Source organism: Python bivittatus, unplaced genomic scaffold (genome assembly GCF_059951505.1).
Source record: "Python bivittatus isolate LINGU-HERP-01145 unplaced genomic scaffold, Pbiv_v1 ctg000350_np1212, whole genome shotgun sequence".
NCBI lineage: Eukaryota > Metazoa > Chordata > Lepidosauria > Squamata > Pythonidae > Python > Python bivittatus.
This window is the reverse complement of record NW_028277074.1, coordinates 12,994,342-13,020,262: the sequence shown is the minus strand read 5'-3', so window position 1 is coordinate 13,020,262 and position 25,921 is coordinate 12,994,342. Positions and strand designations below refer to the sequence as shown.

Sequence of the window (25,921 nt, the reverse complement as noted above, 5' to 3'; positions counted from 1 at the left end):
CATCAGGTTAGAAACCAGAAGACATGAGTTCCAGTCCTGCCTTAGGAATAAAACCAGCTGGGTAACTTTGGGCCAGGCTCCCTATCTCGGCCCTAGGAAGAAGGCAACGGTAAACCACTTGTTGCCTTCTTCCTAGGGCTGAAAACTGCATGGACTTGTCGAGGTAGTTGTTAAAAGTGATTTGAAGGTACAAGAAAAAAATAAGCATGCTGACACTGGGAATGGGAAGAATAAATTTTTATGCACTTTAAATATGGTATCATATAAATTAATCTGACTTTGCCACTGATTATGCTTTGACTAGTTTGATTGACCATTTATTTGAATTTAATCATTAAATTTATAAAACTGTTTCATCTGATTTTTTAATATTATGATTTATTATGAATTGTATGAATGGTTTTATATCATGATTTCAGTGTTTTTCTCTGATGTCATCAGTATGCTTGTTGTTCAGATACTGTTTTTATTTTATTTTCGTGAAATTTTAATTCAGTGATCACCTTCTATCAGCTTGCTGGAACAACTGAGGATAAAGGAGATAAAAGAGCCCTGCTTTCACATTTTATGTTACAGACTACATTCTCCAAACAGAAATTTCAGAATTGGTTGTAGTCCAAATAAACAGAAATCATATTAAGCTCTTCTTTGCTTAGATAAATAAATGACTTGGCAAAGTATTTTGCATTGGTGTCATCTATATTTTAAATTTGGTTAGCATCTTGGAAAGGGTTATTGATATTGCCAAATATCTAATATCACTCACCTCTTGGCCAGATTTCCCAGAATTTTCTGAGTGTAAGGATTCAATTTCCCCCTCAACCATGGCAGCTTCTAGGCACTCATGGAGATCTTTGAAGCCATTAACTTGAAGTGGATACTGGCCAAACATCTCTGTATTTTCAAATTTCTTTCCTTATCAGAAGAGGAAGGTGTAAGATTTCAACAGGAAACATACACAGTCAACACTACTACTGAATTATAAAGATGTTGTTTAAACTGACATAACTGATCTATCAAACATGATTTCAAATGTCTGCTGCAAATAAACCACAATATGTGATATGTGGAAACTGTAACTAAATGTTGGACCCCATCCTCCCTTCCAAAAAAAAAAAAGTCTTCTCAGAGAGAAGAGATGAGATTGCACAAGCTGGGAAAATGTATGTTTCTGCACAGTCTATAATAAAAAGTTAAGTGGGACCCTTATTGGGTGGGTGGGGGGAAAATCCTTTTTAACACCACATTAAGTCTACTTTAGGGCTAAGTTTTTAGGTGCTTCCTGCTTACCAATGACAAACACTCTACTGCCAGTTCTTTAGCAACTGGATTGATAAAATTTGGTAACATGATCAGAGGAGGCTTGAGGGACATGGAATGGCAGATTGCCCACTCTAGATCTAACTCTTAAACTATCCAATAATGTTCTTTTGCTCTTGAATAACTGGGTCTCATACAGATGATTTCTTATGTTTTGTGCAGTTGAGCTATGGGCTAAAAGACATTTTTCCATGCAAAGAGTATGGAATGTTAAGTAAAATGTTAAGAAGAGAATTGAATTACAAATATATGCCTACTCAAGAGTAGTACCTTCAAGAAATCCAGCTGCTAAAAATCGTCCATAAAACAGCTCTACCATTGGGTTCTTTGGTTTCTCTCCATTCCTAAAGACACAATATTTTTGTTAAAAAGTAAGTACAAATTTTGCCTTAAAGTAAGCATATTTTCCAGATATGTTAATCATATGGTTACACATGAACATTTGCATTCAATGGAACTATCTCCAATCTATTATACTCATAACTTATTGCAGCCAATTTTAATTAATTTGAGGTTAATTTCATTATCTTTATCAACATAATGAAACTGGTATCCAAATTTTCAACCAGAATCCATGAAGTGGTTCCAACTGTATTCAAATATTAATATTAATTTCTTTAAAATATTTCACTTCAAGTAGGCTAAATGATTTCCCTACATATGGAAAGTGATATTTATGATAAATTTGATAAAGCGAAGCAAGAAATAACTGCATGTGGTATCATCTACTCCTTTCAGAATATTCTGGGAGAGGAGAGAGCAATCCAGGTAATCTAGGACAAGAATATGATGGTACATCTGCCTACTTCACTCTTCTCACAGTTGATCTTACATGACTGTACCAATAACATTTCTCATCTAAGCTACCCTTATTTAAAAAGGTGTTGTGTTGTATTGTATTGTATTGTATTTCAGTGTCATAACAGGATTACAAAGACAACATGAGATTTCTGACATTACACATTGAGTGGATGACACATTAAAAGACACTCAATCATAAATTAATCTTTAGGTTACTACAAGAATTCCTTACTGTTCCTCTTCAGCTTGGATTTGAAAGGCATCTTCCAACCAATCCAACAACTTATGTGTGAATTCACTGACATCTTGCTGTCGAGAAAGAAAGAACAAACACAGACACAGAAGAATAAATAAAGGAAAAATCCTTGGAAAGAATGTGCAAGACTTGGAAGTGCAAAAGGCACTATAGTAAACAAACATGAAAAACTAACAGGACTTTGCCATTGGAGAACTAGCAAGGGTTTGGCATTGGAATTCATTGAGGAAGTTCCTAACATATTTCCTAGCCTGAAATTGGATTATTGAAGTCTAAATAAGTGTTTCCATTGGTGGTGATGAAGTAAGAAACAGAAATTCAGATGAATAAAAAATGACTACAGTCATGATATGCAATGTTCATGCCATTTCTGTATCCGTCCCAAAATAGCTCAGCAAATATTTGTAACAAGCACACTACTTAAAGAAAAAAGTACAATGAGTGGAGCGCTAAGTGGCCAACTCATTAAAGTGGACTATATTTTACTAGAGTAACAGAAGCTGAAAGATGAAGCAAATCTCTACAAGGAAAAGAATCAAGTGAAAGAAGAAGCCCAGGAGACAAGAGCAACAATCAGAAACAAGAAAATAAGATACTCTGTACCTCACAGAAAAAAAAAAGACTTCAAGCTTTTAAGAGAAAAAATAAAAATTACGGAGACAGAGAGTAGAATTTGCAAAACGGAGAATGTAGCTGTACCCTGAATGAATAAAAAAGTTATGATGACTGGCGACTCACTGGTATGAGGAGCAGAAAATGAGAGGTGGTTAGTCCCATCAGCTTGTGAAGGGATCTCTCTATCAAAAGCAAATATGAGGGAAGTGACAGAATTATTAAATCAACTGATGACTGTCATTGTTGCAAATACATGTGGGTAAAAATGACACCATGTAATGGTCTGTGAGAATGTCTTTGAGAGACAGGAGGAGCAGCAGCAGCAGCAGCAGCGACAGTCAGATAAGAGGCAACAGAAGGAATGATACTGCTGAAGTCAGACCTTTAAGGTCATACAGACAAGAAGCACCAACCATGAGTGCTTTTTTATTGTAAGGTTGCAAGTAACAGAATCTTGCAAGTTTGAAAGTACCTCTCTCTCCCATCGCCTTTAACAGTCCAAGAATCTAGGGAGGGTCCCTTCTGAGACATTTGCCACACCTCATTCTTTCTGTGGGCTAAGCTGCCTCTTATCTGACCATTGCCTAATCTGCAGTTCCTCCTCCTCCTCCTGTCTCTTAGGGATATTCTCACAGACCATTACATACTGTCAAAAGCAGCCACATTCACATCACAGAAACCTGAAATATCTAGCAAGTAAAACCCTGAAGCCTCACCTATAATTCTCCTCCATAATTTAAGTCCATGAAAAGGACTGGAAATGGAAATAAGAATATAACTACTACCTTCAGAAAGGATGTAGATGAGAGAGATTTGGTTCTTGAATCATTGCCTATCATCCAAAGAAATCCATATGACAGATAGTTGGCATAAAATGGATTATACCTCACAAGGATTGGTAAAATGGTTCTTTGCAGAAAGATGGAAATCTAAACTGTGTCTTGTTATTACATTGGAGACTATCCCGTGCAATAAGGCCAAAGATTTATGCCCTTCCATTAGGACAAATCTATTAAACCAAAAATCAGGAAAAATATTGGCCTACAAAATTCATAGCTTTTGTTGAATATATACTAATTGCCCAGAGTCTGGGATATAAGCAAGATGAACATGAGCTCATAGTACAGAAAGGCAGTACAGAAAACTGGTTGGAAGATTTCTATGGGTTACAGCAACTGAAGAACACAATTTGTTAAAAGGAACAGAAACAAGAGAAAGGGAGGAGTTGCCTGAATTCTAAAAAATATCCATGTATGCTGAGAAAACTATATGGATTACTTTGTAGATACATCTCAATTTTTTTAAAAATGGAAGAATAAATAAAGTGAATGACTTGATAGAATTTAGTAACACTCATCAACTAAGGAAATCTATAGTCTTTCATAAGCAACTACACATTTTTCAAAAAGACATAAAATAATAGTGATGGGGGATGTATCTAATATCTTCGAGTATTGCATTCCAGAAAATGCAAACAATTTTCTCTCACAGAGATGGAAAAAGGCACAAGAAGGTTAGCTATTCTTCACTTGACAGTAACCATATGAAAAGCCAAGTTCATTGCAAATAATAGGACTGCTAGAATGAAATGCTAAAATTCTAAAGGAAGCTAAAGTCTAGTATAGTTGAACTCATATTGTGGATTTCAGGAAATCGTATTTTAATCAGCCTTTAAATAAGATTCCATATCAAGAGTAGTTAACAAGAAACAACACTGAATGTAGGTGGAAGTTCCTAAAACAGGAGGTATTAAAAGCACAATTACAAACAGTTCCAATGAGGAGGGGGAAAAAAGAAGATAGTAGCAGAATTAAATGTGATTAATCAAAAAAGTTAAGTGAAGATAAAAAACAAGACAGGAAACATTCAGGAATTCAGGAGGTAGAATGAAGTAGATTATCAAGAAAGAATACACCAGGTAGCTCACAATTTTCCAATAGTCCTGGAAAACCTAGAGCATGAAAAAAGCTAACGTTTCCAATGGTTGCCAAGCTAAAGTCCACAAAGAATGCTAAGAACAACCAAAATTACATTTTCAGGCAGCTTTAAAATAAAGAGAGATAATATACAGCTGCATCCAAGTACTGAAGGAAAGTGCTGTTGATATGATTGAAAATGGATTTATCATCTTTGAGAAATCTGGGGGAAAAGCAAAGTGCTCAATGACTGGAAACCAAATATTTTGTCTATCTTCAAGGAAAGACATTGATCCCTGAGAAGATATAGATCTGTAAGCACCATGAAAACAAAGCATTAACTTGTTCAAGTAAAATGCTCTCTTTTTAACTGGGCAAGTTCTTAACAGATTATAGGAATGCTATAGTTTTAATATATATTGATTTCAGCAAAGCGTATAATAAAGTACCCCACAATATTCTGATTACAAAGCTCCCGGTGTGGGGAGATGGGCGGGGACAAGTCTATTAAATAAATAAAAAATAAAATAAATATTTAAATGTGGCTGGTTGGCATGACAATATAAGTGGCTCAAATCACACTTAGAAAATGTTCATCAATGGTTCTTTATCAAATTTGAGACATGTAACTAGTTGGGTGCCACAAAGTTCAGTCCTAGATGAGTACTTTCCATACGCATCAACACTTCTATTAATGACTTGGAAAATGATAGAGGAAAATTTATTGAATCTGTAGATTTGATAAATTTAACAGTATAGATAATATCCTACAATACAGAATAAAAGTAAAAATGTTGAAGCTACTCAATATTTGAGACAGATACTCTTCTCTCATTTATTGGATGCTGTTATGGATGTTTTAATTTGAACTTAGATTCCTGTAAGGAATAGGATGGTGGACTTGACAACCTATATAGCATTCCACCTCTGTGGTTCTATCTAATAGGAAAGAAGAAAATAACCCCACAAAATGAAAATGAACACATTACAAGTGTACTAATTTCTGGACAAATTTACAATTATCTCAGCTAGATCCCTCATTAGTTGTATTAATAATTAACTGATACAATATTTCTAAACAAATACACAGTCTGAGACTTTCATCAGCTAAAACATTTTTGGTAATTTTTTATTTGTATAATTTTCTCAATTATATTTTTGATTGCTATTTTAATGAAAGTAAGGTAGAAAGCACTTAAATTACCTGCTGAGAATCATTTGATTTAAATGCATCTTTAAGAATTTCAACAGCTCTTGATGGGTCAACGTATTTTCTTTTCGAGCCAACAAGAAGGGCAAATAGGTATCTTAATTCACGCATAAAAGGTAAATTTCTATGTTCCTGCATTTGAAATAGTTATAAACAATGAATTTTGTATTTTTATGAAACTGTAAGAAGTACTGCTATAAATTAGTTACTCCACCCTCTTCAAAAAGGCTAAATAACTAACACAATAATGAATATTACCAAAATCCAATACAGTTATATATTTTAGAGTAAACCACTATTTCTTTTCCACAGAAAAAAAAATCAACAAATTTGATGAGCTTATGGATCAGCAATGGTATGAACTATTATTAATTTATTATTTCTCCTTATTCCCTGCCTTTGTATTACAGATCACTCACAAAAGCTAATAGTTATCAGCCAGCAAAAACAACACCCAAAATCAGCAAGTTTCATATTGCAGATTAATTCAAAGTTGTAGTCCCTTGCTTTACAGTAACCTTCATGTTTCCATTAATTACTTCTGAACTACCATTTTAAAAGCTTGCTAATTATGCATCTACTATCATCTTACTTTTTTTTTTTTTTTTTTTTAGATCAGCAGTAATTTCACATTGGAAATCTCTGGAAAAAATGGAAACAAATTGTTCCTCTCACTAGTGTAACTCTAAATAGACAATTACAAAACTAATACTGAAATACATTCATGGTATCTGGGATGCTGCAGATGGTCCCAACTGAGATTCAGGTAGTCCTTGCTTAACAAAAAATTGTTCAGCAACTATTAGAAGTTACAACAGTGCTGAACAAATGGTAGTTACAACTGGTCCTTGAAGTTATAGCCACTGCAGTGCCCACTGTGATCAAAATTTGGGCGCTTGGCAGCCCACCCACATTTACAACCGCAGTATATACTTCAACTCACCCCACCTGCCTATCTCCCATCTCTGACCTATTTGCTGCCTTGCACTCCACCAACTACCCCTGCTGTCTCCCCAGCTGACTGCTGCTGTCTTCTTCCTCACACTGCTGATAAGGTGTGCCTGAGACAGCTGCTGGCCCTGCACAGAAGCCTCATCAGCATGGGGAATAAGATGGAAAAAGTCAGCTAGGAACAGTGGGGAGGCAGCAGGAGTAGGTGGCAGCAGAGTGCAGGGCAGTCAAAAGGTCAAAGATGGGGGGGTAGTTGAAGTGGAAGTGAGTGGAGCAGGGCAGGAGAACTATGAGGTCCTCACCTAATGACCACAACTGGGACTACTAGAATGCTGTTGCTAAGCGGTGAAGTCACATGATGTTTTGCCTAACACCCACTTCCTTAGTGAAGGAAATTCCAGTCATAATTAGGGTTGTTAAGCTACCCTAATTATGCAAAACCCTAAGAAAACTACCTGTAGTGCTACTGCATTAGCCTTTAATGTGCTGTAAAATTCTTTTGTAAACTTCCCACTAGCACATGATCACCTCCACCTAACTCTTCAAAATATTATTTACATATACATATACCTGTATGCATGTACGTACCTATATATAAATATACAGTGGTACCTCGGTTCACGAACTTAATTCGTTCCGCGACTCTGGTCACGACCTGAATTGGTCGCGACCCGAATCAAATTTTCCCATAAGGTTCAATGTAAATACGGTTAATCCGTTCTGACCCCTACGAATTTGGTCGCCAACCGATTTTGGTCGCGACCCGAATCTAATTTTCCCATAAGGTTCAATGGAAATACGGTTAATCCATTCTGAACCATATGTAAATTGGTTTTACAAATTAAGTTTTGTGGTTTTTAAAACCACAAAAACATGAAACAAAGTACAGTACAATACAGTATGAAGAGAGAGAACGTTGACCTTGCTCGAGGCGACTTCTGGCGTGGAGGACAGGAAGGCGGGTGGGGAGGCGGTTATTGTTTGGAGGGAGATCCCCCTCCAAAAGGACATCGGGGAGATCTCCTTCAGGGGTTTCTTCTCTTCTTTGCCTCTTAGCTGCAGGCTCAGTTCTGGGGAAAAATCTGTCTAAAATCAGTTGTTTTTTCCTGCACTGCATAACCCTCCGGAAATGAGAGACTACGTTATCGTTCATCAGATGCAACACTCTGTTTGTTACAGTTATGTTGGGGTGGTGCTTCTCCAAGAAATCCTGCCACTCATTCCATTTTTCCATAATGGATTTAATCACATCGCTGCTAACCTCCTCCCTGTCTTCCTCTTCCTCAGTAGAATGCTCCTCACCAAGCGCTTTCTGCTGCTCACTCTGGAGTTCAGCAAGTTCTTCCGTGGTCAACTCCTCCTTATGGTCCTCAACAAGCTCCTCTATGTCTGCGCCATCGACAACCAGACCCATACTCTTGCACATGGACACAATCTCCTCCACTACGTCTGCATCAGACCCTTCAAAGTCACGTTCAGTGACACATTCTGGCCACAGTTTCCTCCAGGCTGAGTTTAAGGTCCGGTAGGTGACATCTTTCCAGGCTTTGTCAATGAGGCTGATGCAGTGGAGGACACTGAAATGTTTCTTCCAGAATTCTTTCAGAGTCAAGGATGTTTCTTCAGTGACACTGAAACACCTGGTGAAAAGTGCCTTTGTGTACAGCTTCTTAAAGTTGCAGATCACTTGCTGGTCCATGGGCTGCAGAAGAGGTGTCGTGTTGGGGGGGGAGGAACTTGACCTTTATAAAGTCATACTCAGCGTCCATATCATCCACCATGGCTGGAGGGTGTGCCCGGGCATTGTCCATCAGAAGAAGGCACCTTTCAGGCAGTTGGTTGTCAGAAAGATATTTTTTAATGGTGGGTGTGAACACCTCATGCAGCCATTCCATGAACAATTGTCTTGTGACCCAAGCTCTCGCATGACAGGCAATCTGGCCTTGTTCACATTGTGTTCCTTGAATGCACGAGGGGTCTGGGAATGGTACACCAGTAGTGGCTTAATCTTCAGCTCGCCGCTTGCGTTCGCACACAGCAAAAGGGTCAATCTGTCCTTCATGGGCTTGTGCCCTGGCAGTGCCTTTTCCTCCTGTGTGATATAGGTTCTCTTTGGCATCTTCTTCCAGAAGAGCCCTGTTTCATCACAGTTGAACACTTGCTGAGCGACGTATCCTTCCACCTTCATGAATTCCTCAAATTCTTTCTTGTAGGCTTCTGCAGCAGCCTTGTCAGAACTGGAAGCCTCACCATGTCTTGTCACACTGTGGTTCCCACTTCTCTTGTGGAATTTATCAAACCAGCCTCTGCTGGCTTTAAATTCTTCACTTGCTGCGCTTGTAGAGGTTTTTTTTTGCAGTAAATCCCTGTGCAATTTCCTGGCTTTTTCACAGATCATAGCTTCACTAACGCTATCACCTGCCAGCCGTTTCTCATTCAGCCACACTAACAAAAGTTTTTCCACCTCTTCCAGCACGTGCGTCCTCTGCTTGGTTAACATCGTTACTCCTTTTGTCACATCAGCTCCTTTGATGGCATCTTTAGTCTTCAAAATAGTCGAGATTGTCGACTTCGCCATCTTGTACTCCGAGCCCAGATCAGTCACACAAATACCACAATCGTGCTTTTCTACAATTTCCTTCTTCTTCAATGGTTATTTTCTTCAAAACCTTATTCTTACCATGCTTGCTCTGCACTTTCTTTGGAGCCATGCTAACACGCACACCAAAAAGCTTCACAGGACGTCTGTTTGCTACCGCAATCTCGCCTACAGGAACCCACAACCACGTGTCAGCAGGGAAAATGGCCACGGATCCTGTTCGTCACCTGATGCAGAGTTTGCGAACGGAAGCAAAATTTTGCGAACGAGCTGTTTGTGACCCGAATTGTTCGTGAACAGAAGCGTTCGTGACCCGAGGTACCACTGTATATAAATATATCAGAAGACTACTCTAGGGCATTACTTTTCTTATCAATACTATTCAATAAATCTGACAATACATTGCAACTGCCTACTTCTACACTGTATGTTATTCAATTGTCAATCTGTATCTTTTAATTATACCTTTTGGTTTCGGGGCAGATCTTGAACACTTGCCGGTAGATTGTAATTCAAGACTAGCCTTCGAAATTCCAGCAAGTTAAATAATGACTGAAAAAAAGGAAATATAAATTTAGTATTACCTCTTAGGGATAAAATACATAGAAAATGTGTTGGACATAATCTGCAAAAAGTTGACTGAGAAGCAAATAATTGGTTCACAGGTTCACAAGCCCATACATGATGCTTTTTATTAAAAAAATAATCTGAAAAATTGAAACTGAACAAAGAATTGCTTAGTATTTATTCACACTGTAGTTCAAAAGGCAACTATATGATCCCAGCACAAGATGCTGAAGTTTCCAACAGGTGCTACATGGATGCCCATGTATGCTCTAAAGTCCAAGACAAAAGACTAAACAGATGTATTTTATGCTTGCTTGGAAGCCCATTAAAATTTATCATAAATCTATTCACTATTCAAACATATTTTTATTTTTTAAAATCTTAGCCAACAGAATTATTTTAATCATGGGATGGGATCTTGTATGAGTTGGAAAGCCCTACCCTGAATTCTGTTTGGATGTTTATGATTCCTTAGTAGTCATTAAATATTTTTTATTATTACAGTAGAGTCTCGTTTAACTGACCTTCGCTTATCTGACATTCCGTCTTATCCGATGCCCCTAAAAAAAACACAACACGCATAAATCGGCGACGAGAAAAGTGTGCCACTTGTTTGCGAGCGTGAGTGTACTCTTTCTTGTTGCTCCTGACGGTGCAGCACCGCAATGCAAAAATTGATTGCAACAGGCGCAGCGGATCGTTTTTTTTTTTTATCGCACTCAACCATTACTGTGTTATCCGACACTTTCGCTTATCTGACGTTCTGCCGGCCTGTTTATGTCGGATAAGCGAAACTCTACTGTATTAATTTACTCTTTTGTTACACTGTTTTACTATTTTAATCCTCTTACAGAGAAAATGGAATGTAAGATGCTCAGAGTCCTTCTGATGGAGATTGCCTATAAACTCCAATGAATAGATAGCTGCAATTATTTGGAAGTAAGTCCCATTGAATTAAAGTGAGAAGACATATTTAAAGCTACACTACGTATAAGCATAACTATAGGACTGCATTATAAGCAGCACTTAGCTTACCTTAACTAATTTCAAAAAACTAAACAAGGTAGAATCTGATTGGTACTTAGAGTGGAACCCATCAGGAAATTCTGTGACTGAAAGCTTGATTTAAAAAAAAAAAAAAACCGAGAAAAGGCAATAAATAATCACTTCCCTGTCATTGACAAGGAAATTAGGGAATATGTTCATCAACTCAAAGGAGACTTTATTAATTGATTGACCATATTCCAAATATGAACAAGTTTTTCTAAATTATATTCAACACATGGGACTTGAGAGATTATTTAGTAGGGGTACTTCTTTCTGGACATACAAATACAACTTTTTCAGTTACGCATTATATATTAGGGGACGTGGTGGCGTAGCGGCTTAATGACACTGAAACTTGCTGGCCAGAAATGGTCGACGCTTCAGCGGTTCGAGTCCAGCCTTCGCGTTAGCAGGGTAAGCTCCTGTTTCCTCCCCAGTTCCTGTAAACCCAACAGTTCGAAAACTCATGTGAGTAGATAAATGGGTACTCTCACTCCGGTGGGAGGAAAAATGCTGGCAGCGCCTTGCAAAAAGGAGTCGGGAGCAGTTGCCGGTAAGCGCAAAAAACCGTGTGCGCCCAAAAAGGGCGTGAAGCAACGGAAACCCCGCCTCCTGCGCTCGCCAGCTGGGCTCTGCTCTAGGAAGGAGGCTCTGGCAAACCACTTCCGAAACACCTTGCCTTGAAAACTGCAAAGGACTCGTCCAAGCAGTCACTGCAGAGTCGGTAACGACTGAGCGCAGATTAAAAAAAAGAATTATATATTATATCTGCCTTGTCTAGTTAAGAATTTTTTGTTTTTTACCAAGTATATACTGACATAAATAAACACAGTAGCCAGCCATGCAAAAACAAAACAAAACAAAAAACAAAGGGGGGGGGGAGAATACCACCTTCCTAGCAATTCACTAATTGGAGTACTGTGAGTTGAAAGCAAAGCCCATTATTTGGGGGATAGGAAACATACTGACAAATAGGTAACAACTCTGCATGTTTTACTTGGAAGCAAGATTCATTAAATTCAACTCTGGTCATGCAAAAATGCACTAGAATGAAGTGGCCAAGATATTAAAAACCACTTCAATTTTAGAGCTACATTTATTGTTTCTACTCTTCTAATGTAATACTAAATGTGAACTTCCAACTTTTTATGAGCTAACTGGGGTCTACATGAAAGCTATAGCTGGTATTTCAGAAACAGCAGACAAAGAAAAATTATGTGTCATCCATGGTTCTGCTTTTTCCTGTTTTTTGAGGAAAGAAATAAATGAGTAGATTCAGAAGGATAATGCACACAAAATCCAGTATGCTAACCTTGCTTGATTATATACACGGAATATAGATATATATCTAAATATAGAATCCAAATAAACTGATATCCAGATACATGAAAATAATTCATTTAATTATTGTATTTATATCAATCAGATAAGCAATTTGCCCGTAAAAAATCCTGGATGTAACAACGAATTAGGAATCCATTTTTGTCACTGTAATATTTTTCTGCACATACATCTGCTTACTAAAGAATGTGTTCTCTAGATTGGACTTAACCAATTAAAACCAAACTGCAGAGGAAGGCATTTAAAAAGGACATGTGACAATATAATGAGCATATTTGCACTTTAAACTGTTGATCAATATGCTTTTTACCAAAAAAATGCTCTGGTACTTTTAAAAATGTTCTTTACAACATTTTCCTACATTAAATGGAGGAGTGAAAGGGGGAAAAAAGCCAAGAAACTGATATTGATGTCAAATGTTATCTGTTGTCAAGAAAGAAGAGTTGTTGTTGTTGGCGGTATAATTATGAAGGACAAAAAATGTAGTTAGAAACTGACAAAGATGAGAATTTAAAAGAGATTTTAATATAACCTTTGAAAAAAATATTAAGGAGATCTTCAGATTATCCATAACTCACTTATAATCTGATTACTTACAAATATATAGCAAAATTAGATAAAGTTAGATATAGATACCTAAGTTCTAAGCTTTACTCATCTATAAAATTTGCATAGAATCACATGGAATTAAGTCTTCAGTGAGAGATACAGATTCACAGATTTGTGCTGCCACATGGTATTAACAGAATGTTGAAAGCAACTTTGGTTATCTGGCACACATGAACCTAGTGTTGAACAAAAATAAATGTTTGACTCATGTTACAATGGTGAAAAACAAAGGACATGATTCATAAAAGCACATACCAACGCAACTAATATTCCATTAAGCCATGTTTCCTAAGGGAAATCTGCATCAGTAGAATGTGATTTGTTTTTGTTTTAATTTTAGTACTGTTCCACATAGCAAGTCACTGATTAATAAAGGTAATGTTACACATTGCTGACCTCTATTAGAATGTGTCAGATATCAAGAGACTCCCAAGGAAAACATGAAATATCGTTACACAGTTGATGCAACCTAAGAAGCCTATCAATCCTGTGGTTAAATAAATGCTGTAGTAGGTAATGTCCAAATTTATCACACATGAAGTAAATTAGGATAGGTAGCTAAAACATTAGCCCACTCTGCTTGGCAAATAAAAATGAAGAAACAAACCTATGGGTATGTATTTTTATTACCACAAAATTGCAATACTAATATACTTTTTTAAAGTATCAACTTTTGAGATTATAACTATGATTCCACTTTTTAACATATGGTGCCGGACAGTAGCTGCTATAAAGTTTCTACCAGGTATAAGTTAAATATTAGTCTGTATTTTCAATTTTCTTTTTCATTTCTAACTTTTAACTTTGTAACTTTAAAATTTTTCAATAAAATATTATTAAAAAAACAATATTGTGCCTTGTACTTTAAACAAAATGATAACAGTCATTAAAATGACAAATCCATTGGAGTTGGGCAACTATAAAAAATTTGAATTTGAATAAATAAATAAATAAAAGATAATACTATCATATGAAAAAAGTTTGGACTTTATATGGAGAAAATGAGCACACCTTTATTTATAGCCAAGAGTATATTTCAGCTGTCATGCTGTATTTGTATCACAAAATGACTGAGGAACTGCTACTCTTTCTTGAATTCAGACAAGACTTTCAAATATATTTCACAGAGCAACCATTTATATAGTCAGGAATAACCTACAGAAAGCCACAAATTTACAGTCTGGTTGTAATCATGCAAATTATGTTTATTATTTTACTATGTATTACATTTTAAAGGATGCTCTCAAAAAAGCTTATAGCAATTATAAACCATGATAATATTGCTCTAAAACAATATATATATATTTTACTATTTTATTTTCCAGTAGCCTAGAGCTCAAAAACAGGAGATACCAAAGTTATTATTTCCAGTGATCTCATGTTTACTCCCAAACACCAAAACCTTTGATACATGTCCAAAATAAATGGCTATGGCATCAAAGTTGTTCAGTTTAGCATGATAATGATGCATGTAAACTCTAAATTGATTATTGAAGCAAAGCCTTAATATAGTTTCTGACTGATCCTGTCCCCAGCAAGATGAATCTTCCTAAGTTGAATGTATTGACTCACTATTATCAAATAATTTTGATTTAATTATCCAATTCTTCACCATCTTAAAAAAATAAAACCAGGTGTACATAAAGCTACTTTGTGGGGGGCTTTTTATATTCATTTCTGCATATCAGTATCTTTGTGCATTTCAAGCACTTACTCTTCATTATGATAAACACAACAGCTTAACAATAAAAAGTGAATACATATATTACCTGTATAACGGCACTGAACCAGCACGTATTGCCAACATTTTTTAATCCCACTGGACAAATATCTTGACGTTTTCTATCATATGGATTTGGAGAATCACTCCAGACTTCTGGATGGGTTCTTTTCAGACTTGCTTTGTTTTCTGCTATACTGGCTTCTAGAACTCTTAGAAAATAAATGAAATAATTAGAAAAAACAGTCTAACAACTTGGATCTATATCTGCGCAGATCTTTAACATGTTTATGCCTTTTAATAAAATCTGTTAATCAGAAAAATCAGACTGCTCCTGATTTTCCCCCACACTAAATTATAGATTAACTTGAGCAAGAGTTTATTTAATAATTACCTACATTACACCATTACGTATATGTATGTAAAAAGACCCTAAAATCAAATCTGGTCTTCTGAAAAATAATAGTGTGTTGTTTTGCCTATTGTCAAACAATGGATAAAAGTATATAGAGCTACCGCAAAGCATCATTTAGTAGGTTTATAAAGAGAAAGGGTATTATTAGATTAGATTTTTTTTTTTAATCCGCTTTCAATCATGACCAATTCTACGGAGACTGCCTGGATGAGTCCCTGCAGTTTTCCTGGCAAGCGTTTTTGCCATTCTTCCTAGGGCGGAGCCCAGCTGGCGGTCGCTGGGTTTTTTTTATCCCACCTTTATTATTTTTATAAATAACTCAAGGCAGTGAACATACCTAATCCTCCTTCCTCCTATTTTCCCCACAACAACTCTGTAAGGTGAGTTGGGCTGAGAGAGTGTGACTGGCCCAAAGTCATCCAGCATAATGGCACAAACACTTGTTATAACCATGATGCGTAATATATAATGGTATAAAACTACCACTTACATAGCTTTGAATCATTTTCCTCAATGAATAAATGAACAAGTACAGTCATGTGAAAAAGAAAGTACATCCTCTTTGAGTTCTATGTTTTTATATATCAGGATATAATAAAAATCATCTGGTCCTTAGCAGTTCTCAAAAGTAGGTAAATACAACCTCAGATGAACAACACATGACATATTACACCATGTCATCATTTATTTTACAAAAAGAAAGCCAAAATGGAAAAGCCATCTGTGAAAAACTAAGTACACCCTTAGCAGTCCTTAATTGCTAAGGACCAGATGATTTTTATTATGTCCCGATCTGTAAAATCATAGAATTCAAAGTGGGTGTAGTTTCTTTTTCACATGACTGTATAACGTTTTTGACTCATTTGTTTAACTGGGTTCTCTTTATCTAGTTTTTGGACTTGTGTGGAAAACATGAAAATAGATCATGTTTTAGGTTATATTTATGCAGAAATATCAAAAATTCAAAAGGGTTCACAAACTTTTAAGCATCACTGTATATACAAATCACTGTGGGAAATCAATCAGAATATCAAATTTGAAGTGATCCCTTCTCTAGCATAAAACTTTCCCCTAATAGTTATTACATATTTTGCTGTACATATCCATAAAAATGTCAATAGAAGACTAAAAATGTACAAAATTTGTTGATCCAAGAATGTACTTTTCTGAAGAACTCTAGAACATTCTCTCTCTCTGGACCATGTCATTCTAGATGGATGGCACAGCAATTTCTGGAAGTAAATCTTCTAAACCAGAAACAGTTTGACATGTTCTGAATGTATGATTCTGGTTGAAACAGGCCTGTTTTGAGTCAGGACTATCCCTGGCTACCTAATACCATTCCCAGTTCAAAGGATTTACTTCTGGAAACTGCCAAATCAATCCCAGAATGGGATAGTCCAAAGGAAGTAAGTCATGGTCTGGACAGAAATGGAATATTTCAGATTTCACTAGGAGAGTTCATTCTGGGGTTAGCAAATTTTACATACCCCTAAAGAATTTTGAAAGAAAACTGAATGCAGTTTTGCTATCTGATCTGCTGTGATTTTAAAAGCAAACTAGTAGAAATGTGCAGGGATACTTTGGCATATGTTCTTCACATTACAGAAGAAACCTCTTATATCTACAGAGTAAACTCTCCATCCTTTTCCCTTTTACTTGACTTCTCTTGAATATTATTCTATTGTTGCGAGCCACAATGTGGATTGTTTAGGTTTGATTTTGGGAAATCTTAAGGCCATGAATTGTGATTTGTAAACCACAGTTTACAGATTTGCCTAACATGAATCTAACTACTATGCTTCATTGACAAACCAGGCTTAGTGCAATGTGTGATGTCAGACAGTTACCTTTTTCAGAAAGCATAAGCCCATAAAACTCCACATTAAGGTAAGTCCAAGCTAAATACAAGGATTTCAGAAGAGAAATCAATAGCTAATGAGATAGAAAAACCAGAATGCCAATATAGCTGAGCTTACTTCAACTTCTATTTAAATATTAGAGAATAATTTTTAGAATTTTCAGAATTTAGAGCAGAATGCAAATAAAACAAATTTTAAAAAAAAAGACCAAAGAGCAGATAAGTGAAAGTTATCATGACTGCGTAAAACAACAAAGCATTTGTTTTCTTTTAAAAAATACCCCTTTTTTCATGTACGTTACCTGCTAATGGCCTGCTCCTCATCTGTTATTCCAGTCTCCCTGAATGTCCTGTTTGATTCCTCCAAACTGAGGGCAATAGCTCTCTGTAGATCATCTTTGTCATCCCCTGTGAGGTCAATTACATCTGGAAAGCAAAGCTATGTTCCTCAACATTAAAAATGCACAGAATGAAAACTCAACTATATTAGCAATGATTAACAACTGGTTTAGACTTGCCTCCACTGGATTCTTTATTCCCTCAACAGTTTACTTACCCCTAGCACTGTAGTATCATTCATTTGCATATCGAGTCATTAACTAAATTAGAACTACCAACTGAGACTTCATCAATGATTGTACTTACTATCACTTTACCTCTCCACTGTCATAAATGTGTTTGCTCATGAAAACTCTGATCTGCATTAAGCCAAAGATGTCTGTCACCTTGAAATATTTTAACTTTAAAAAATATTTTAACTTTAAATAAATAAATAATCAGTAATACAGAATTCTGGCTAGGACATCTACAATAAAGCAATATGCAATTGAAGGAAGACTAGAAATGAAGAACAAGAAGTGTACATAAACAACTATGAATAGGAAACTTCAGGCCACCATATCATCAGGTAAATTCTCATTAAGTGATCAGTTTCAACATGGGTACTATACTGGTCTGGTATTTTTAACCTATTTATCATGAAGAATCTTTTAAAGATCTAAACAGTATCATTCCTTGCAAAGCTTCTGGATGTCCTCAGAAATTTAGGAAACTGTGAGAACAGCTGATTCTCAAACAAACCCAGAAACAGAGACAAACAACTTTTCATACAATCAGATAACACATTTCTTTAAAAAAACACACTTTAAAAGTAATTGTTATCACAAAGTTATTTTTGTCTAAACTAAGTATTCCTTGCAGTTTTTTCCCCATTTCATTTAGTTTAGAAAGACTTCTACCTCAACGAACCAGACAATGCTATCTATTGTCAAATATGCAGAATCTGCCAATATACTGTATTTTTACAACTATCAGATGATACTTTTTTCTAAAATCCTTACGCTAAAAATTGAATGGCGTCTTATGCAAGGATGTAAGCTGAGGAGAGAACCGCGTGGTTGCAAAACTGCTCATACTTTGTCTCTGCAAACAGGCTTCCTCCTATTCCTAGCCTCCAATCATGAGTGAAATAGCTTGTCTCTGCAAACAGGCTTTCTCCAATCACGAGCCTCCAATCATAAGTAAAACTGCCCATACTGTCTCTGCAAACAGATTTCCTCCAATCATGAGCCTTATGTAACTGACGTCAGCTGATGCTGAACAAACCAATTGGAGGAAGTCTGTTTGCAGAGACAAGCTATCGGCAGTTTCACTTGTGATTGAATGTAATTAGTTATGCAAAAGAGCATGGAAATCGAGCTGCAGAGAGACGGTTTGGACCTCCTCCCACTGAATGTATCAGTAAATGTTACCTAATTATTAAATAAAAATGTGTTCTGCACTATCTTTAAAATATTGATTTCTTAATTTTGGGTTGGAAAAGTGGGGGTCATCTTGTACATGGGGGCATCTTATTGATGGAAAAATACGGTATATCAAGGTCAAACTTTGTAAGTCTATCCAATGAATGTATACGTATGTATGTATGTATGTATGTAAGTGTGTGTGTGTGTGTGTGTGTGTGTATTTACTGTCCTTTCTGAACAAATATTACTGCCAACCAAAAAATTAAAAAAAAAAAAGATTTCTCACAACTGTTTCATTTTACTGATCACACATACTTGAAATGAAATTCTAGATAAACAAAGGTTTACTTATAAATGTATGGAGTGCTTGTAAGATTCAAAGTTAGCACTGAATGCTATACATCAAACAAAAATGGTTTGCATCAATATCATTAAACATGAAAGGGTTTTAAAACCATAGAATAAATTAGCTTTGCAACATTATGCAAGCAAACCTTCAGTTTTATATTGCATTATATTGTAACGTTGAAAATACATAATATAAAAATGTTTAAATAAAATTTAAATGTGTTTGCTATCCAGAAACAAATAACAGTATGTTTATATTTCACTGTAATAATGATGAACATTGGTTGCAATTCAGCGATTTTAACTACATCTGCACATAAATAAAAATTTATTAGCTGCCTGGATACGGGCAGCAAACAGTTGCAATTTTTTTCCTTCCTTCTTCAAAATAAAATAAAAATAAAATAAAATAAAAACCATACAGAGAAAAAGTGCCATGTGCGAATAGGACCTTAGAATGTAACATACCTATATATTTCAATGACTTCTAGTTACTGAGAATCATACATTTTCTAGTGAAATTTTCAATGAAATCTTAAAAACTAGATCTTTATATCAATCATTAGCCAGGAAAAATCAATTAATTACTCCCACTATGAAACTGTTGGGTGAGATCATCCGGCACCACTGGATGAAGTGTCATCAGTATGCTGATGATACTCAACTATGTATCTCCATCCCAGGTGATCTAAGTGATGCTGTGGCTACCCTTTCGCAATGCCGGAGGCTGTAGGGACTTGAATAGGGGACAACAGGCTTCAATTGAACCCTGCTAAGACGGAGTGGCTGTGGGTACGGGGAGACTCAAGATCTAGGAGCTCATCATCCTTGGTTCTTGATGGGGTTCTACTATCCCAGAGAGACCTGGTGTGTAATCTGGGGGTCCTCCTAGACTCATGACTCCTATTCGAAGAGCAGGTGGCAGTTGTGGCTAGGAGAGCCTTTCTGCAACTTCATGTTGTGTGTCAGTTATGCCCCTTCCTGGATCAGGAGGCCCTCTGCACGGTCATTCATGGCCTGGTCACCTCCTGGTTAGATTACTGCAATGTGCTCTACATGGGGCTACCCCTTAAGAGTATCTGGAAGCTACAGCTGGCACAAAATGCAGCAGCGTGGACAGTTTTCAATGCCCCCAGGGGGGCATATATAACACCTCTGTTATGTGAGCTGCATTGGTTGCCAGTTTGTTTCTGGGTCCAATTCAAGGTGTTGGTTATTACCTTTAAAGCCCTTCATGGCACAGGACCAGGTTATCTGAGGAGCCCGCTCCACTCGGTCCGGCAGTAGGGGCATGTTGCAGACCCCACCAGTCAAGGAATTTTGGCTGGTGGGGTCTAGGAAGAGAACCGTGGTCCCCACCCTGGACAACTTATCACCTGACGTGTGGTGCACCCCCACTCTCATGGCCTTTAGAAAGAGTGTGAAATCTTGGCTATGCCAGATGGCCTGGGGCCCTGCACTGTTGAACTTGGCTTGTGAGGTAACTGATTCTACCCCCTCCCCCATCATCTTGAATTTTATAGTCTCTTTATGTATATATTCTCTTATATAATATTATTTTTTAGCTAATTTTAATATAGATAGTTATATTTTTACTGTTTTTACTGGTTGATTTTAATTGTGAGTCACCCAGAGTCACCCTCTGGGGGAGATGGGCTGCATACAAATTTAATAAATAAACAAATAAATAAAATAAATAAATAAATATTCTCCCATTTCCATTTTTCTTTTTTACTTAAAAACGCCAAACAGCTAAGACTCTTCTCACTTTAGAAATTATACAGAATCTAAAGTACACATAAAATAAACTGGTAAGTAAAATATATTCAGTAATATAAACCCGAAACAGTCTCAGAAATGTAGTGCTATTTTTTGGAATGTTAGCAAAATAAATAAAAAGACAAGTTTAAGCATAGAAGGAATCAAACTGTATTATCAAATAAAACTCTGAACTCTGTAGACATATACAGTCCATTAATGTGCAGTACAAACTGATTTGGCAGCACGTTTTTCTAGTTTCTTCAGTTGTGTAGTTATATGGTAAGAAAAAACACTTACTTGTATCTGCCTGACTTCCTACACTTATATATCTGTCATTGCCAGGAAGCGCTGTTTGATAGTATGTTGTTTCTTCTTGCTGAGGAATCTTGGCATTCTTTGCAGTTAGGAGGGTTACTGCTAATTCTAGGTTCCCATTGCTATCCTTTAAATGCATAAGAATAAATTATCAGTATGCCATTTTATGACCAGCTTCTAACATCAACTCCAGGTACATTTAAAGTTTACACTTCGTCATGAATATCATGTTATGATTAGAAACCTAATCAGCTTAAAAATAACTGTGATGAATGAATAATATGAAAGAAGATAAACAAGTTTAAGACAGAATGCAATGAAAGCCAAACTTTAATCCAAAGATCCACTGATTTAATATATCCATATTCTACAATGCCCAAATGAAACTGTTTAATGCCCAAGTTAGATGCTGCCCGTAGTATACATGTTTCCTAAATAAAACATTAGCAAGGAGGTTTGAAATCAATCTTGCAACTTCAGTGTTGAACATGAATTTGAATAAACAATCAGTTAAGCATGATTAAAATGACCTATGTATCTTATATTTTTAAATATAAAGCCAATGTTGTGTAGTGGTTAAGATGCTGAATTAGGAATGGGGAAATCCAGGTTCTAGCCCATGCTTAACCATGGAAGCTCAATGAATGATTCTGGACCAGCCTCTCTCTCTCTCAGCCCAACCTACCTCAGAAAGTTTTGTTTGGTGAAGAAAAAAGGTATGTAACATATGTCAAGGAAAGGTGTGAACAACAAATAAATAAAGTATGCATATTATATATATCTAGTTCTATTATGATAGAACCCTAGAGTATGAAGGTATTATTTACATCAGCAAGTTCAACTTTCTGCCCAGGCAGGAAGCTGTATTAATGCACCCCATACAGACAATTGTTTAGCCTTCTGAACACATTCAACAAAGGGGAATACACCACCTCAGTGGGTACCTAGTTCCATTGTTATACTGCTTTTACTCTTAGGACCATTTTTCTATTATTTATCAGAAACTGCCTTCCTATCACTTAAAATCATTACTTTGTATCCTGTAGTGTGGAGCAGAGTAGAGGACTAGGTAACTTCTTTTAAGATATTTGAAGAGTGTTATCATAATCCCTACTCAAATGGACTTTTCTCAAGGCTAAGCATGCTCAGTGCCTTCAATCCCTCTTCAGCGATCTTAGCTTGTAGTCTTTTGATCATCCCTGTTGCCTATCCCTGGACCTGTTTCATGTTCTCTGAATCCTTCTTTACGTTAGTCCTTCTTTAACAGCTTTTTAAATATAGACAATGTTCATGGATTGTTTCAGTCTTAGCATTATTAGTATAAGTATTGTCTAAGTATAGACAAAGCACATTAAATTCGTCAAGGCCCAAGACATGATTCTGAGATTTTCTTTTTTCCATTCTGAGGTTTAATATAGATAGTAATAAAAGCTTATAGTTTCTACATCTGAACAGCAAGTGGTTGCAGAGCCTTGAAGTATATATAAACATGGGTGAAGAAGAGAAAGATACACCCTACCCATCATTTCAGATCTGTTACTTTCTAACCCAACAGAGTGTGTGAAAGAAATTAGGTAAGGGGAGTTAAGGCTCTTATCTGTTTCCCCATCTGTTTTTCAGTAGTCTCTCTGAAAACAGAACCTCACAGGACCCAATTTGGTATGGGGAGACAAAAAAAACAAAAAAACAAAAAAAAATTAAAAATGAGCTGGATCAGACTACAAACTGAAGAAAAGAAAAAATGAGATATATTCCCTCAATTCACCTGCAATTCATCCTATTCAAATCCACCTTATGATCTTGTACTGAATTGTATTGTATTAAGCTTTGCTATTTAAAAAAAATACTTTAAAAAGTTTCAACTTAGAAATGTAGTCATTTAATATGGTTATCTTTGAAAACCACTGTACCTTCAAGGCTTGCTGCAGTACTTGAGTGTCATTGATACCAGTGATTTCTCTCAGTTGATTCAGAAACGTCTGCTGGTGCTGAAGAATTAAAGAGCTGGTCAGCATAGAAGACAAATTAAAGCAAACAAACAAACAAAAAAAGCTAGTTAGTGGAAGAAGAAAATACTTGGTTTTTTTCTCCTCTTTAAAGCAATGTGTCTAACAACATCAAGGTGTACAGTTTGAAACTGGGAGCACAGGAAGGTTAGTTTAGAGAAGCTGCTACAACTTCCATTATCTCCAGACAACATACCCATGATAAAGTACAACACAATAAACTACTGTGAATGCTGCTATATCTGCATAAACTTCCACACCATAGATAGTATCTATATATACTTTTAGAATCAAAAACAAATCCGATGTTTTAAAATTGCCTTTCCAAAATTCTAAATCATCAGCACGCTAAAAATGAACTGAAGTTGCCAAAGAACCATAAAGGATCACAAAACAGCTTGAGAAAAAGACTGGTCCCAAAAAGCCTTTTGTTTTGCTTTGTTTTAGATTTATAAGTCACTTTTCAAAATATAACTTTTGTCAGGGGAGTATACAACCAATATTTGAACTAGTATCTGTATTAAACTACTAAGTAAAATGAACAGAGTTTCTGCTCTATGGAATAAAGAACAGCAGATGCCATTTACTTGTGTCAGTTTCAACTTATTTCATGGCTAATTCTGATTCTTTGGGAAAAAGTAAAGGGGTACCAATACTTTTGGCTGCCCCTGTAAAGGATTTCAAAAGCAGCTTGCTATATAGAGACAGGTAAAGGTAAAAGACAGTACACTATTGCCTTCTTTGAGTGATCTGAGACCTAGACTCTATATATCTTGACTGAAGTATAAGTATAAAATTTATTTCATAATTCAGGTAGTCCTCACTTAACCGCAGTTGGGACCTGCAACATCACATGATCACACCCAACTTACGTCAGTTCCACTGTGGTCATTAAGCAAATCACCCATGGTTGTTAAGTGCAAAATCATAAGACCGTGACCTGCAACTTACTACCAGCTTCCCCATTGACTTTGTCAGAAGCTGGCTGTGATAATTGCAAACTGCAATCACATGACTGTGGGACACTGCTCCCATCATAAGTCTGAGTATCAGTCATAAACCTACTTTTTCAGTGCTGTTGTAAGTCTGAACAGTTGCTGAACAGGACAGTCGTTAACCAAGGACTACCTGTAAAGTACCTTATTAAACTGAGTTACATATCCATAGATTTCTACAAAATCTACATTTCAATATGTAATCTTAATCTTTAGAAGAATTATTTTCTTCCAGTCTTAATTGCATTAACATTTAACTAGGTATCAAGCCTGGATGTTTTCAGCCCTGGTTAGTAATTGAATGGTGATTTCTCTTGAAAATTCCAGGGCTGCTAAACTAGGAAGTTGAAAAACATCCCAAAACAAAGAAATAGCAAGCCACTTTGGTATTATGGCCAAGAAAATTCCATGGGAGCAATCCCCAGGAGGTATTTGAGGGCATTAAACTACAATATTGTAACAGAAACAAAAGCTTGTTAAAAAACAGCAGGTATTTTGTTTCTGTCATATCTAATTCTGCTCTGTTTATGTAACTGTATCCTGTACCTTGTTTACAATTATTAGTTCCTCAGAAATAGTTATTTCCTTTAAATATAGGTTTGCATAGATAGAAAATTATGTAGTACATATCACTAATTTTGCAGCTTCTCATTTTCTTGATGTAACATCTAGCTTTATCAACTAATTAAAAAAAAAAATCCATCTAGTTATGGCTAACTCTATTTTGCATAAACTGAGCCCTCCTGTTTATATATACTAAATATTAAGCATAGACAAACAGATAGTTTAAATGGGCAGTAACCAGGTAAAATGCCAACCCAGCATGAAGGTATCATGTAGAGTTTCATTCTCCAGACTCAGTCAAAACTTTACTAACTTTGTAACTGTGTGCTGCCTGTGTAATATGAAACATCAAACTTTCCCACATATGTTGCCAAAAGAGAATCAGTGGGTGCTAACATTATTCATTCAGCAACTGCATGAAGCAAATTCAGAGCAAAGATAGGAACATTACACTGTCTCCATTGTCATAATCATAATCATAACAACAACAACCCATCTAGCCCCTGCCTAACAGCTGTGTTTGAATACTACTTGCTGGGAATCCAGAACTATTGCCTTCATAGACCCACTTTGACTTTTGCATAACAACTGTAAGAAACTGGATACCGGACAAGACAGGGCTAGCAGTGTTTTTATAAGATTCAAAATAAGTTTTAGATGTTTATTGTAGTAGATTCTTTTAAAAAATCATTATTTTAATTAATAAATGGTTATTACATTGTTATAGAATTTTTCAAATTCCATCTTTTAGAAAATACTTAAAAAATTAAAATTATAGAAAATTGAATGCTATGGCTTTAAATGTATAGTTATTATTGCTTAATATTTAATTTGTAGGTAGTAAATATCAACTACATTATTTCCTTTTGTTCAAATTAAATATGTTTCCATAGCAATATTTCTATCTTTTAGACATTATTTTACTCATTTTAAATATTATTGAAAGAGTGACACAGCAT

The 25,921-nt window shown here is 36.0% G+C and overlaps 1 protein-coding gene across 7 annotated transcripts in view; it reads right to left on the bottom strand.

The window, feature by feature from the left end:
- USP25 (ubiquitin specific peptidase 25) overlaps positions 1-25,921 on the bottom strand; it is a 74,187-nt gene that overhangs the window by 31,168 nt on the left and 17,098 nt on the right. For 6 of the 7 annotated variants that reach the window (XM_015888819.3, XM_088144591.1, XM_015888821.3 and 3 more), the window contains exons 2-10: positions 23,308-23,385; positions 21,380-21,524; positions 17,531-17,654; positions 15,002-15,164; positions 10,134-10,220; positions 6,113-6,250; positions 2,354-2,430; positions 1,591-1,664; positions 767-915 (exon numbers count right to left, since the gene is read on the bottom strand). In XM_015888819.3, coding sequence (XP_015744305.1) covers positions 767-915; positions 1,591-1,664; positions 2,354-2,430; positions 6,113-6,250; positions 10,134-10,220; positions 15,002-15,164; positions 17,531-17,654; positions 21,380-21,524; positions 23,308-23,385 — 1,035 coding nt within the window. Of the gene's footprint in view, positions 1-766; positions 916-1,590; positions 1,665-2,353; positions 2,431-6,112; positions 6,251-10,133; positions 10,221-15,001; positions 15,165-17,530; positions 17,655-21,379; positions 21,525-23,307; positions 23,402-25,921 lie in introns of all 7 variants that reach the window. The other variant, XM_088144590.1, reaches the window with a different exon arrangement.